A 16407-nucleotide genomic window follows, 5' to 3' on the forward strand; every position below is an offset into this window, starting at 1 on the left:
CCTGTCCTGTCAATCCTGGTCTTTGCATTGGTGAATGTTTTGAACGCTACCATTCACTAGTTGAGTATTAGCGTAGGGTACAGCATTGCACAGACTAGGCACACTTTTACAGGGTCTTCCAAGATGCCATCGCATTTTGAGAGACCCGAACCTGGAACCGGTTACCGTTATAAAGGTTAGTTACAAAAAAAGTGTAAAAAAAAAAAAAAATATATAAAATAAAAAAAAATAGTTGTCGTTTTATTGTTCTCTCTCTCTCTATTCTCTCTATTGTTCTGCTCTTTTTTACTGTATTCTATTTTGCAATGTTTTATTGTTATTATGTTTTATCATGTTTGCTTTTCAGGTATGCAATTTTTTATACTTTACCGTTTACTGTGCTTTATTGTTAACCATTTTTTTGTCTTCAGGTACGCCATTCACGACTTTGAATGGTTATACCAGAATGATGCCTGCAGGTTTAGGTATCATCTTGGTATCATTCTTTTCAGCCAGCGGTCGGCTTTCATGTAAAAGCAATCCTAGCAGCTAATTAGCCTCTAGACTGCTTTTACAAGCCGTGGGAGGGAATGCCCCCCCCACCGTCTTCCATGTTTTTCTCTGGCTCTCCTGTCTCAACAGGGAACCTGAGAATGCAGCCGGTGATTCAGCCAGCTGACCATAGAGCTGATCAGAGACCAGAGTGGCTCCAAACATCTCTATGGCCTAAGAAACCGGAAGCTACGAGCATTTTATGACTTAGATTTCACCGGATGTAAATAGCACCATTGGGAAATTGGGGAAGCATTTTATCACACCGATCTTGGTGTCGTCAGATGCTTTGAGGGCAGAGGAGAGATCTAGGGTCTAATAGACCCCAATTTTTTCAAAAAAGAGTACCTGTCACTACCTATTGCTATCATAGGGGATATTTACATTCCCCGAGATAACAATAAAAATGATAAAAAAAAAAAAAAATGAAAGGAACAGTTTAAAAATAAGATAAAAAAGCAAAAAAATAATAAAGAAAAAAAAAAAGCACCCCTGTCGCCCCCTGCTCTCGCGCTAAGGCGAACGCAAGCGGCGGTCTGTCGTCAAACGTAAACAGCAATTGCACCATGCATGTGAGGTATCGCCGCGAAGGTCAGATAGAGGGCAGTAATTTTTTCAGTAGACCTCCTCTGTAAATCTAAAGTGGTAACCTGTAAAGGCTTTTAAACGCTTTTAAAAATGTATTTATTTTGTTGCCACTGCACGTTTGAGCGCAATTTTAAAGCATGTCATGTTTGGTATCCATGTACTCGGCCTAAGATCATCTTTTTTATTTCATCAAACATTTGGGCAATATAGTGTGTTTTAGTGCATTAAAATTTAAAAAAGTGTGTTTTTTCCCCAAAAAATGCGTTTGAAAAATCGCTGCGCAAATACTGTGTGAAAAAAAAAATGAAACACCCACCATTTTAATCTGTAGGGCATTTGCTTTAAAAAAATATATAATGTTTGGGGGTTCAAAGTAATTTTTTTGCAAAAAAAAAAAAATGACTTTTTCATGTAAACAATGAGTGTCAGAAAGGGCTTTGTCTTCAAGTGGTTAGAAGAGTGGGTGATGTGTGACATAAGCTTCTAAATGTTGTGCATAAAATGCCAGGACAGTTCAAAACACCCCAAATGACCCCATTTTGGAAAGTAGACACCCCAAGCTATTTGCTGAGAGTCATGTCGAGTCCATGGAATATTTTATATTGCGACACAAGTTGCGGGAAAGAGACAATTTTTTTTTTTTTTTGCACAAAGTTGTCACTAAATGATATATTGCTCAAACATGCCATGGGAATATGTGAAATTACACCCCAAAATACATTCTGCTGCTTCTCCTGAGTACGGGGATACCACATGTGTGAGACTTTTTGGGAGCCTAGCCGCGTACGGGACCCCGAAATCCAAGCACCGCCTTCAGGCTTTCTAAGGGCGTGAATTTTTGATTTCACTCTTCACTGCCTATCACAGTTTCGGAGGCCATGGAATGCCCAGGTGGCACAAACCCCCCCAAATGACCCCATTTTGGAAAGTAGACACCCAAAGCTATTTGCTGAGAGGTATAGTGAGTATTTTGCAGACCTCACTTTTTGTCACAAAGTTTTGAAAATTGAAAAAAGAAAAAAAAAATGTTTTTTCTTGTCTTTCTTCATTTTCAAAAACAAATGAGAGCTGCAAAATACTCACCATGCCTCTCAGCAAATAGCTTGGGGTGTCTACTTTCCAAAATGGGGTCATTTGGGGGGGTTTTGTGCCACCTGGGCATTCCATGGCCTCCGAAACTGTGATAGGCAGTGAAGAGTGAAATCAAAAATTTACACCCTTAGAAATCCTGAAGGCGGTGATTGGTTTTCGGGGCCCCGTACGCGGCTAAGCTCCCAAAAAGTCCCACACATGTAGTATCCCTATACTCAGGAGAAGCAGCTGAATGTATTTTGGGGTGCAATTCCACATAGGCCCATGGCCTGTGTGAGCAATATATCATTTAGTGACAACTTTTTGTAAATATTTTTTTTTTTGTCATTATTCAATCACTTGGGACAAAAAAAATAAATATTCAATGGGTTCAACATGCCTCTCAGCAATTTCCTTGGGGTGTCTACTTTCCAAAATGGGGTCATTTGGGGGGGGTTTGTACTGCCCTGCCATTTTAGCACCTCAAGAAATGACATAAGCAGTCATAAACTAAAAGCTGTGTAAATTACAGAAAATGTACCCTAGTTTGTAGGCGCTATAACTTTTGCGCAAACCAATAAATATACGCTTATTGACATTTTTTTTACCAAAGACATGTGGCCGAATACATTTTGGCCTAAATGTATGACTAAAATTTAGTTTATTGGATTTTTTTTATACCAAAAAGTAGAAAATATCATTTTTTTTCAAAATTTTCGGTCTTTTTCCGTTTATAGCGCAAAAAATAAAAACTGCAGAGGTGATCAAATACCATCAAAAGAAAGCTCTATTTGTGGGAAGAAAAGGACGCAAATTTTGTTTGGGTACAGCATTGCATGACCACGCAATTAGCAGTTAAAGCGACGCAGTGCCAAATTGGAAAAAGACCTCTGGTCCTTAGGCAGCATAATGGTCCGGGGCTCAAGTGGTTAAACCAGCCTAGGTGAAAAGACTGCCCAGCAACAAGGCTAAAACAAAGTACATTACACATTGCAATAGTGTGCTCCAAAATTAAATGAAATCCCAAATGCCATTAAATGAAAATAAGATGTAACCATTATATATTTGTCATTGAAAATATGAAATATGAACAATTTCAGATCAGTTGATAGGAGATTATTGTACATTCCACATTGCTCCTTGGAATACAAAATAAACCTGAATGAGTTTGTATGTGTTGGGTTGTGGGTGAAGTCCTCTTTCTTCCATGCAGTAGAATGCATAGGTGCTTATGTCCCTTTGCAGATTACTATGAGGTAAAGGAGCCCGTATCTCCAACTCTGCAAACAGGTGCAATTTACTCATTTACAGTTATTAGAGCTTATTTCCTTCTTCTGTTTTCTGTTGCGACTGGTTGCTATGGCTGATAGAAAACTGGTGGAGATCTTTTATGAGTTGATGATTGTAGAATAAGAAGATTCCAAATGGAAGTTTTGAGATTTTCTCATTTTAGGTCCCAGAAAGCCCTGAAGGAAAAATGGTCTTCTGTTGTACACCGTTGCAGAATAGCAGAGGGATATCAGGAGTATTCTAATGTCCAGGATCGCAGATCACCAAATTTCCTTCTCACAGATATACTTAAAGCTCGAAGAACAATTATATGTTTCCCAGTGATCTCCGTACGTAATCTGAACGCAGTCTTTCTCTTTTTCATCACTATGACCAGGCAAGTCAAGGGACTTATCATCTTGCCAGAACCTGCCAGAGACAAGAGATATTAGTAACCAGGACTAAACTAATGATGAACAAAACCCATGGTGGGACCCAGCCAGCCAAGATGGCTTTAGAATGTTCCTAAAAAAAGGATAAAAGGATATTTATATAAAAGGACTGCTAACAATGACAAATCTGTAAAAACGTGATAATGAGATATTTCGCAAACATGTTGAGATTTTGAAGAAGGAGGGGAAAGTGTCTTACGTTGGAGTTGACTCATAAGAAGTCCCATCCACCCAGGCCCAGGTTCCATTCTCCTCTGCAAGACCGATCCAGAAGACATCTGATCGTGAAAAATCCCGCAGGAAATTCTTAAGGAAGACAAAAGACAGAACTTAAGAGACTGCTGATAGTTTCCAGTGTTCATCTTATTATTCTGGCACAATTTACAGAGCCTATAGTCACATCAGGTTCTATCTCAGATAACATCCCTACAACAAAATACTACATTATTATTAGTAGTAGTAGTAGTAGTAGTAGTAGTATTGTTATTATTATCATCCCCACATCAACTTATCATCATAATAATAATACTAAAATTATTAATATTATCTGTATTATTATTATTATTATTATTATTATTATTATTATTATTGTTGTTAATATCATCTGTATCAGTATTATTATTAACAATAATTAACAATTATTATCAAACATCCCCACAACAATAACAAATTATATTATTATTATTATTATTATTATTATTAATCAGAATAATAATAACAATATTGATATTATTATTACTATGATTATTATTATTGTTATTATTATTATTATTATTATTATTATTCATTAGTTTCCATATTTTTAAATACCAATACAAATAATAATAATAATATAACAATGGTATTTATTACTATCTTTATTAATACTATATTTATGTAAAAAAAATGCCATAAATGTAACTCCTGTATATAGTCCTGCTTTATTAAGTTGACAAATGGTGAAAACTGTTGAAAATATGAGCACTATTTGTAGTTTTTTTGGTCATTCACCCCTATAACAGAACTAACATAATATTCAATATTTACAACGCTTTATTTGATTGCCAAATTGTTGCACATAAAAAAAATCTCCATAAAACAATTAAAACATATAGGTGGGCCCCTTTTTGAAAACAATTTAGGCATAGTTTGCATATATAGCATACTGCATATACCACACATTAGGTCACCATAAAAAGTCTTTGCGGAGGATTGTCTGAAAGTAATCCTATTATGCACTTGACACTTTTGCAAAGTCTTTATTTAGTGACCTAGTGAATGTTATATGTGTTATTTATGAGATCTTTGCCTAAGACCTCATGTGCACGAGGCATATAGCCCCTGTTCATGAGGCACTGGCATTTAGCTGACGTTGGGGGGCACATGGGCACCATCCGGCTCCACTACCTGCAAACTCCATTAGTGTCTGACAACTGATCCAGCTGAACAGGGCTGGGTGATGCACATGGTGCTATGTACAAGTAGGGCAGTATGGGCCAAGGGACGAGTGCCCAGAACACAAGCAGTCTCTACTATGGGCATTCATCCCTGAGTGCATACTGCCCTAAAAGGAAAATTACAAAAAAATGGTAATAACTACCTACTCGCGCATATGGATAAGTTACTTAGGGAGCAGCACGTTATAAAATGGTGATAAAGCAAAAAATAATTAACAAGTTAATTATAAACCGCGCTCCTTTAAGGGTGCAAGTGCAAAATCACTCTATTGTGAAAACTATGAAATTGTGAAATAATACCAGTGATAATGAGTACTAACTGAGTGAAACATTAAATCATCATAGTGAAAAATGCAAGTAGATTACTAAAAGTGAAAAATAAAGGATAAAAATAAAAATAAAGTCCAAAATAGTGTCCAAAATATGTACACAAATATTGATAAAAATCAATCATGTAAACAGAACTTCTGGAAAATTAAGCTTCTGGACAGATCTTCATTGGGTTCAGCAGAGCATCAAATAGTATTCAATCACCATCACCAGCCACACAGCCTACTCACCAGATGGAGGTGACTCCCATGACAGGAGTCAAACACGCTTTGGAGACAACCAACAGGGCTTCTCACAATCATGGCTAAGTGCAGATGCTGGAACTCAGATGCTGGAACTCAGGTGTCTTGATTAGCACTAAGGCTACTTGGGTGCAAACAGCCGAACTTCCCAAGAAGGGTCACAAAGACCATGGATATTTGGGATGTGGAGAAAATAGATAAAAAACTCCCATGGTGAAGTAAGCCAAAATATTTAATGGATTAAAACGGGCTTAAAAACCACATTACCCACTTATGGGTTCATGCAGCCAAACAAGCAAACAAAAAACAGTTACGAGCGGAAATGGCGTGTCACGTTCGTTTGCGTCCGACCGGTTTCGTCATGCGTTCTGAGCGCCACCTCATTTGCTAAGCTTTGTGGAAAATTTCCTTTGCAAAGTGTAACCTCCTTTACATAGTGAATGGCCAATTAGCCTTTAGTAAATAAACCCCAGTGTCTCCAGAAGGTTAGACACGCCACATGACCTTTACAACCCCCATATACTTGCTTTACTCCCTTTATCACAACCCTCACATCTCTTGCTTCTCTGCAACCCATGACACTACCCAGCACTTTTGGGGTATGAAGGAACCCCTCTGTGATGATGCCCAGGCCTAGCAGCCACTCTCTAGTCCTCCTAGCATATAGTAGTAAAGGCACCACACCAAATTATTTTTTTATTATTAAAAGATTAACAAGATAAGAAAACCAACACATTTTAGGGGTTCACAACCTCCCTTAATTGGGGCTTGTATGTTATTTCACTTCAGGAATGCCTGGGCTTACACAGGCTTCAACGTTTTTGTGTATTTCGCATCCAATATTAGCACTGACTGGTAATTTTTATATGCTACTTTACCTGGTGGTGGTAATATCGGCTGCAAAATATACAAGCCCCGATGAAGGGGGAGAACCTTAGAGATGCGTTGGCTTACTTATCTCCATCTCCATTGGTGTGGTCCCCATACAGCTATCTACTGGATTTACCCCAGCTTTGTTTGGAGGTTTTTTTGCTGTATGGGAGAAGCTTTAATTAGGCTACCCAGTGTAGCATCTTCTCAGATAGGTTGCTAGTTAGGTTAAGCAAATTTAGCTGGTGATTACTGTGGGCTGCTCTGGGCTCTGCAGTCTGCAGGTTTGATTGCTTCTCCCTGTCTGGAAAAAAAACCCCCGCCACTCCAGGTGAGATAAGGAAGCCTAATGATCCAGCAGGTGCTCGCCTTGGCTCTCCTCAGCACGCCTCCGCACACAATGAAATTAGAAGAAATGGTCGCACACCACTGTAGACCAAAATCCTCTTTATTTGGACATCCCAAAAATTAAATAATTAATAGCTGCGCTAAAAAATGTGAGACAATATCACATTGATGTGATAACAGTGTAAACCGTGCAAAAATAAATATACAATAATAATGCAGAGTAAATGATAACAAGAAAAAAATATTTAGGAAAAAAATTATAAAGCATAATAGTCCAAAGTGCAAAAAAAATGCCGTGACCTGAACTCAAATTGGGAGCGTGCAATCTTCCATCACCAGTGATTGTAAAACACCAAAAGAAATGCGCGTTTACCAGAGTCAAGCAGCAATAAGATATGAAGGGGTTAATATGGCGCACAGATGTAGCCGAGTACATATAACTAAAAATGGTGGGGGGAAGGGGGTGGGTTGGGGGTTCCTGAGAGGGGGAACTTGGTAGTGGTAGTTAATGTTTCACAACAAGTTCAGGTATTAGTCCATGTAAGTATAAAATAATGCTGAATAAATGGAAGGCAGCCAGTCTATAAAAGCTAGAAGAAGCTCTGGAACAATAAAAAAGAAAGAAGGACGGCGCCCTATTTGAGTTGCTAAAAACCAGCATATAAAGTAGTTTCATCCGTGTGCTCTCGGGGGATGTGGGTGTCACGGGCCGGTGGGGGGGTTCCTGGGATGTGAGTCCTGTGACCTGGGTCCTGGTAGCTGTTCCGGTGGTGCCGAGGGTCCTCAGAGCCTCTGGGCGGCCAGGATGTCGGTCATTGATCCTCCGTTGAGCACAGTGCTGACCTGCGTCTTTACTTCCGGGAGCGGGGTGAGGTGGGCGGTGCTTCACGTTCGGAGCATGCGTGCTCCTTCATCAGGCTATGCTGGTGGCCATATTCAGTGTGGGAATTTATACCATAGGCAATGGGAGGGGTAGAGAGGTGATTGAGAGGAGGGCGGGACTATGTATAAAGATTGGGCGCGTAGGTAACCATGGAGATGGGGTGTACACAATGTGGAAGGGGAGTGAAAGGAGACGGGGAGTGGACGTGGTGGGGAGTGAGGAGGGGGGGAAAGGAGATATGCAAATGAGTATGTTGTGGTAAGAACATATATGTGTGTATATGGATCGTGGGGTAAGGAGAAGGCGGTCATTATGAAGAGGAATGTTGTATTATGTTGTATTGATCATAGTGGATGGGAACAAAAAAAAAAACAAAAAAAAAAAAAAAATATATATATATATATATATATATATATATATACACACGTAACTATATATGAGAAGGGAATACAAAAATGCAGAAAACGGTATATAATTGAAGAGGTATATAATTATAGGGAGAGATGGGTGGTATATATGACAAGAAATGACGCAATGATGGAAAAGGAATAAAACATGTACAATGTATATATGTGTGTAAACATAAAGAACCATTTATATAGGATCCTTTCACACACATATACACATATATACACATTTAAATGACGCGTAAGATTGGGACAAAAGGAGGGGGGAGTGTGTTTCCAGACGGGTATTTGGGAATAAGAGGAATGTTATGGGGAATACTGGGAAATGAATAAAAATAATAATAAAAATAAAAATACAAATACAAATAAATAAAAATAAAAATAAAAATAATAGTAATAAAAATAAAGATAATAGTGATAAAAATAAAAATAAAAAAATTAAAAATATATATATTTTTTTTTTTAAATAAAAATAAAAATAAAAATGAAATAAATATAAAAATGGTATGTGTTATACACTAGGGCTATTTGGATAGGGGTAATGGGTGGGATACAGGTATACACTCACACTAATGTACGGGTATACTCATACACGTGTTCCACGTAGACAGTAAGTTAATAGGGCAGTGACTAGATGATATATAAACAGGTAGGACAATGGATGAAACAATACGTGGTGAATTGAGATGAGATGATGTGATGAGGCAGGGATGTGGTTGGGGTCACAGCAAAATGTTAATTTCGATGCCTTCATTGAGGCCTCCTGGCAATAAAGTGTCCAGTGTGTATATCCAGTAGTTTTCTCTTTCACACAACCTTTTGTAACGTTCAGCGGTAGGGAGGGTGGGTGGAATAGACTCAATAACCCACACGCGTAGCCCTGAAGATGTTTGTCCATGATGTTCTTTAAAATGTTTCGGTATGCTATGCTTGTCAATGCCCTTCTCTACAAGGTTACGATGCTCACCAAACCTTGTGTGTATAGTGCAGCCTACGTATAGTAGGCCGCAGGGGCATGTGAGGCAATAGACCACATGATCTGAACCACAATTTAAGAAGTCAGGGATGACATATAGTTTACCCTTATGATGGAAGTCTTTTTGCTTATGTGTAACATGAGCGCATGTGAGGCAGAGGGGCTTCCTACATTGATACATGCCTTTGATGTTAAAGAAGGTTAACGGGGCACTGGCGGTGGGGCGTGCTGTTTTCACTTTGGTGCTATTTGTGCCTTTATATTCTTAGCCCATCTGTAGGTGACCAGTGGTTTATCACTTATGGTGGGTTTTAGATGCGGATCCTCACGCAGAATGGACCAGTGTTTGGTGAAGATCTTTTCCATTTGCTTAAATCTGTTGTGGTATTGTGTCACAAATCTGACGGGTTGGGTATTGTCGTCTGTACTGGTTTGTCTCTTGTCCTTCGTGTTTTCACTGAGATAGTATTGGAAGGCATCTTCTATGATGTGGTCTGGGTAACCCTTGTCTTTGAATTTGGCTTTGAGTAGTAGGCCGTGTGTTTCATAATCCTGTAGGCGCGTGCAATTGTGTTTTAGGCGGCAGAACTGGCTTTTTGGGATGTTTTTAACCCATCGTGGGTGATGGCAACTGTTAAAGTGTAGGTAAAAATTGCCTGAGGTGGATGGTGTTTTCATAGTGGAAGAGTTCCAGATCCAGAAAGCTTGTGGCTATATACCCAGCCAGGGCCTTTCCAAAAGATGTCAGAAAACACACTGCCATGGACACTGATCTGGAATCGGTAAAGATGCAATGGGTGGATGGGGCCCTCCGGTGCCATAACATCAGGGCATGAAAGAAAAAAAGACTATCCATAGTGTAATAACGTAATGAAAGTTTAATTGTAAAAAAGGAATAACACTTACAAAGTGGAAGATAAAAACAAGCACGAAATAGCCGGCCGGCTTGCGAACACCCTTGACTCCCCGGGAAACGAACACGCGATGCGTCAGTACGTCCTGACCGCCCTACACATGTTTCGTCATAGGTTGACATCGTCTGGGGCATGGGCGACGCACTGACGCATCGCGTTTATATAACATACAGGTAAAAACCAAGCCTCGTTCTGAGGTGAGGACAGAGGCAGGTCATATCCAAATATGGCGGACCAGAAATGATACGGTCTGCCATTTTAACTAATGGCAAAATTATATAAATAAAAATAAATATAAATGGTGAAAATACTAAAAGTAATAAAACTGAAAACATAAGTACATGGACATAAATAGGGGTAATATTAGGGATGATACCAACCCTTGTCTCACGGTAAGGTGAGAGAGGGCAAGAAAATAAAAAAAAAATAGGCATCAGAATGCTGGGTAGAGGCGTTTTGCACACTTCATGTGCACTTAGTCATTACCTGCTTCTCCCTGTCTTCTGGAGGTTTCCAGAATGTAGTGGAGAGTCAAATGAGCAGCTTGTATCTTTATATGGTTCCAGGCAATTCCTGGGGGAGTGTGTCCAGATGGTAACTGGGGGAGTGCATAAATAGTCTGGAGCCTGAGACACAATTTCTTTTACCAGTAGAAGAGGTTTCCAGCCAGAAGGGCTGTTGCCCTTCTGGGTAGCCCAGCTGAAGATTCTGCTTGTGGTAAGTGAGGCCCCAGCTATGCACAGCTGAAAGCCTATCCTGCTGCAAACTCTCTTGACACTAAAAGGGGGGTTTCACTGGGTATCTGGTCTGGAAGCTTCACTGTGGAATGCCTGGGAACCAGTGGCGGCCTGTCCATTAGGGGCGCACGAGCGCCGCCCCCCCATCCGTGCGTCCGCCCCCTGATCTACATACAGGACGCTGGATGCATAGATTCCAATGAGTGGGAGGGTGTTTTTTTTTAAGCATGTGATTAGAGTCAGAGGCTCTAATAGGCCTCAAAAAAGGGTTGGCTCAGGGTGCGGAGCACTGCACTCCGAGCCCACCCAGTTGTGTGACGGTAGCAAATTAATATTTGCTATTTCACACTAAATCTCCTCCCCGCCAATCAGGAAGCGGGTCTGAGACCTGTTTCCCGATTGGCCAAAACGTCAGGCGATCCTATTGGATGCCTAGGAGATGGAGGAGGAGAGAGGACACTCACGGCAGAAGGTGGTGGAAAGGACACCGGAGCTTGCAGCCCACCGCCAGCCATGCGCCACTCTGAGGACACTGGAGCAGCTGCCCGCAATTCACCACCCGCCACCTAGAAGGGGGTAAGTTCGGGACTGACTGGCAGATGGGGGAGGTGGGTTGTTTGCCGCCCCCCCACAAAAAAAAACTGCTGGGAACACAGTGAGTACCTACCTGAGTGAAGGATCCTAGTGACTGTTGCTGCTCTTAACCCCTGGTGCACTAATACTAAGGCTTGCTTGGACTGGAACATTGCTTATGTTGTCCCAGTGCTGTCTCAGGTTAGTTATGATATTGGAATGAAAAACCAAAAAGCTACAAACAGTGTTGCCATTTGCATCAGATATATTGTCTGGGTCTTTCCCCTCTTTGGACTAAACAAGCACACTCCCAGAATAGATGGGTCAAGATTGTTGCCCATTTCCAAGTGATAGCAAGAAATTAAAATGACAAATGGAGGTCTTGCCTCAGAAGAAGTGTCCCGCTTCAAAATGCTCAAAGTGTATGAGTATGTCATCATCAGACACATATATCTTTATCAGCGGTGAGGGGAGGAAGAAAACAGAGGCAAAGCAGCTCATAAATTACCAACAGCTGCTAAAAATGATGTAAAACCAAAAGAAATAAAAGTTGCTGCACTAAAGGTGACAAAACAAAATATAAAAATGAGCTGCCAGCACACCATGTATAGGATACACTATACCAATGAACAATAAAACACAAAAAGTGCAGCACTTAAACAAGTGAAGTCTATATTAGTTATAAGGTGATTGGCTCCAAGTGGCCTCCGTGTCCCTGATGACATAATTTATGATGAAACGCGTAGGATAGATCTGGAAGCCATGATGTCAGTGCACATGCAAGCGTACCCACTAGGATCCTCTGAATTATAGTCTGAAATGTCTTTCCATGTATAGCGTTCATGTGAGTGTTTTTTAGGTCAAAAATAAGAGAAACAAATTGTTACCCCAGCTCCACTGCTAATATAAAAGTCCACGAACTGTGATCCAGTGCTCTAGCCAGGATGTTCAGGCCCCATAGATACGATACTTAAATCAGGAAGGCTGGCAACTCTGATTTTCTTGAATAAAAGTACTTTATTAGTTACATGGGTACACGGGTACAGGCTATACTCTGATGTGTTTCGGCTAAGAAGCAATGCTTTCATAAAGGCTTCCTAGCCGAAACACATCTGTGTATGCCTGGCCTTGACTGAATGGTGGATTAAAGTGGATCTGTGATTTACCTCATTCCATGGTGCTCCATAATGATGGCAACAACCAACCTTTGCTGACTTCTGATTTGGGGGTCACAATCTCTCTGCTAAGCCTCAGAGTGTTGGGCGAACATAAGGTAGTGTCTGCTTGCACTTGTTGTGGTTTTAAAGAGGAAGAATACACATATTTGTTTTTTATGAACTCACTGGTGGAAGCTATTTACAGATGATACTGTGGACTATTATGTGACCATATATATTCACCTCACCTGTTTACTGTGGGACTATAATGTGATCATTTACAGTTACTTCACTTGTTTAAACACTGCACTATTTGTATTTTATTGCTAAAAATTATGAAAATAAACTTTTTGGAACAAGGCACCAGAAGTTTGGTGACACCAGCAGTAAGCAAACCACTGTGACCTGGGTTGAATCCTGGCATGAGACAATTATGTTGTGCAGTTGTGGACTTTCTGTTAACAGAAGTTTACACAGACAGGTCATACTTGAGCCTTTCCATTCCCCATAGTGGTTCTCACCACTCTTACCATCTCATCCTCCATATTAATGACCACCAGGTGAGCCGTCTTGTTCTGACAGTCTTCTTTGGCAGATTTCCATGATTTATAACTCGATGACTTGTAGTAGCAGCTGAGAATGTAGTATGTCCATCCCGCACTACACAATGAACCTGAGAAAAAGAGAGAGTGAAAGAAAGAAAAGAGAGAGGCGAGGAAGAGGCAGGAGACAAAGAGAGAGAGAGAGAAAATGAGAGATAGGGGGGGAGAGAGGGGGAGAGAGAAAGGGGGGGGGAGAGAAGTAAGGGAAGGGGAGAGAGAAAGGGAGGGGGGAGAGAGAGACAAAGGGAAAGAGAGAGAGGGAAGGGGGATAGAAAGAGAAAGGGGGAGAGAGAGAGGGAGAGAGAAAGGGGGAGAGAGGGGGGGGGGAAGGGGGAGAGAGGGGGGGAAGTAAGAGAGGGGGAGGGAGAAAGGGGGGAGAGAAATAAGAGAGGGGGAGAGAAGGGGAGAGAGAGAGAGAGAGAGAGAGGGAGAGAGAAAGAGGGGAAGAGGGAGAGAAAGAGAGAGAGAGAGAGAGGTGTAAGAGAGGGGAAGAGAGAAAGGGGGAGAGAAATGAGAGAGGGAGGCGAGAGAAGGGGGGGAGAGAAGTAAGAGAGGGGGGATAGAAATAAGAGAGGAGAGAGAGAGAGAGAGAGAGAGAGGAGAGAGAGAGAGAGAGAGAGAGAGAGAGAGAGAGAGAGAGAGAGAGAGAGATAAGAGAGGGGGGAGAGAGAGAGAGAGAGGGGGGGGGAGAAAGGGAGAGAGGGGGGGAGAAAGGGAGAGAGAGAGAGAGAGGGGGGGGGAGAAAGGGAGAGAGAGAGAGAGGGGGGGGAGAAAGGGAGAGAGAGAGAGGGGGGGAGAAAGGGAGAGAGAGAAAGGGGGGAGGGAAAGGGAGAGAGAGAAAGGGGGAGGGAAAGGGGGGGAGAGAAAGGGGGAGGGAAAGGGGGGGGGAGAGAAAGGGGGAGGAAAGGGGGGGAGAGAAAGGGGGAGGGAAAGGGGGGGGAGAGAAAGGGGGAGGGAAAGGGGGGGAGAGAAAGGGGGAGGGAAAGGGGGGGGAGAGAAAGGGGGAGGGAAGGGGGGGGGGAGAAGGGGGAGGGAAAGGGGGGGAGAGAAAGGGGGGGGAAAGGGGGGGAGAGAAAGGGGGAGGGAAAGGGGGGGGGAGAAGGGGGAGGGAAAGGGGGGGAGAGAAAGGGGGAGGGAAAGGGGGGGGAGAGAGAGAGAGAGAGAGAGAGAGAGAGTGAAGTAGAGAGGGGGGAGAGAAAGGGGGGGAGAGAGAGAGAAATAGAGAGGGGGCAAGAGAAAGGGTGTGGAGAGAGAGAGGGGGATTGATTAAAAGAGGGGGAGAGGGAAAGGGGGAGAGAGTGAGATAGAGAAGTACGAGAGGGGGAGTGAGATTAGGGAGGGGGTGAGAGAGGGGGAGTAGAAGGGGGATTGAAGAGAATGGGGCGTGAGTGGGGTGAGAAGAGAAGGGGGTGTGAGAGAAGTGGTTGTGTGGTGAGGGGTTGGAGTGAGGGAGTAGTGAAGGGGGTTTGGGGGAGAGTGGAGGGTGAGTGAGTGAAAGGTGTGGTGAGTGAGATAGGGTTGAGAGAAAAGTTTAGGGGAGAGGTTTGTGTAGAGAGAGAGGTGAATTTGACAAGAGGTATGAGAATGAGATAAAGAGGATACGAGAAGCAGAGAGGGGAGAGAAAGGGAATAGAGAGAGAGAGAAAGTGTGTTGTGAAGGGGGGGAGAGAGAGAGAGAAGTGGGCAGGTGGAGAGAGAGAGAAAGGTAGAGAGAAAAAGAAAGGGGGATAGATACAAGAATTAAGGAGTGGAGAGTGATAGTAAAGTTTGTAGGGAGAGTAGTGAGGGAGTGTTGAAAGAGTTTGGGTAGGTGGAAAGATGGAGGGGTTAGAGTGATGGGATAGGGGAGGTGAATTAAGGGGGAGGAGAGGAAGAGAGAGAAGTGAGGAGAACAAGAAAGCAGAATGAGAGGGGGTGGAGAGAGAGAGAAAGAGAGAGTGAGAGATCCACTGTTGAGGGAGAGAATCTATGATGTGCTGCTGGGGGATCTATTTTTGCCAGCGGGGGTATTTTGTTGCTGGAGAATATCTACTGTTGCTACGGGGATGCATCTTGTTCCTGGGGGGTGTCTATTGTTGCTGGGAAATATCTATTTTTGCTGGGGTTGGGGGTCTATTATCATTAACCAGTTTGATACAAATTACTTAAAGTGGGAGCTCCACCCAAAAGGAGACAATCCCCTTGTTTGCTTCCTCCCCCCTCCGCTGCCACATTTGGCACCTTTCGGGGTGGAGGGGGGTCGGGTACCTTCCCACTTCCGGGAGACTTCGTCACTGCCAGGTCCCCCAGAAATTCGGCCCTCCTCCTTCCCCCACCGCCGGGCCATTCACAAAGCGCAGCACGCTTCGGCGCATGCGCAGTAGGGAACCAGCTGTGAAGCCACAAGACTACACTGCCGGTTTCTCTCACAAGGAATGGCAGCACCCCGAGAGATGATTGAAAAATTGGCTGGGGTGCCGACATCACAGGCTCCCTGGACAGGTAAGTGTCCTAATATTAAAAGATAAACTTACTGCCACTTTTCTGCATATATACTGCCATTTTCCCCACAGCTCCCAAAGCTCTCTGAATGTTGTTGGAAAGAGAACCTGTAACACAAAGAAGGATGGTTTATTGGAACCGTCTCCTATACACACATTCACTGAGAAGGTGACAGGTCCTCCTTTTTAGCTATGCAGACTGAATCAGTTAACATTTTGGTTTTATTTATATAGTGCTCACATATACTGCAGCAGTGCACATCACGCTACACATCAAATATACTGTGCATTCATTGCTACAATACAGAAAGTAACAAAGACACAAAAGTGTATGGGGGTCCTGTTGATGACCGTGAATGAGAGATAGAAAAGCTCTGAACTTGGTAATGGAGTGGTCTTGTTTCTGATTTGGGTTTGTGTCTCTCCAGAACACAAAGACTCTGGGAAGCTAGGCCCGGGATCCATGTTAAGGACCTAGATGCCACGTCTCCAGCAATGACTGTTCCACACTGTGAGACTCATAGCAGATGTTAATCTCATC

The 16407-nt window shown here is 42.5% G+C and overlaps 1 protein-coding gene across 3 annotated transcripts in view; it reads right to left on the reverse strand.

Moving 5' to 3' along the window:
- Window positions 1-3001: 3001 nt before the first annotated feature.
- Window positions 3002-16407, reverse strand: part of LOC141133701 (C-type lectin domain family 10 member A-like) — a 40300-nt gene continuing 26894 nt past the window's right edge. The window contains exons 6-9 of one of the 3 annotated variants that reach the window (XM_073623199.1): window positions 15900-15974; window positions 13315-13457; window positions 4111-4217; window positions 3002-3888 (exon numbers count right to left, since the gene is read on the reverse strand). In XM_073623199.1, coding sequence (XP_073479300.1) covers window positions 3741-3888; window positions 4111-4217; window positions 13315-13457; window positions 15900-15974 — 473 coding nt within the window. In that variant the 3' untranslated portion in view covers window positions 3002-3740. The remainder of the gene's footprint in view (window positions 3889-4110; window positions 4218-13314; window positions 13458-15899; window positions 15975-16407) is intronic. The other 2 variants (XM_073623197.1, XM_073623196.1) reach the window with 2 other exon arrangements.

The sequence above is a fragment of the Aquarana catesbeiana genome, linkage group LG03 (genome assembly GCF_042186555.1).
Source record: "Aquarana catesbeiana isolate 2022-GZ linkage group LG03, ASM4218655v1, whole genome shotgun sequence".
Lineage (NCBI taxonomy): Eukaryota > Metazoa > Chordata > Amphibia > Anura > Ranidae > Aquarana > Aquarana catesbeiana.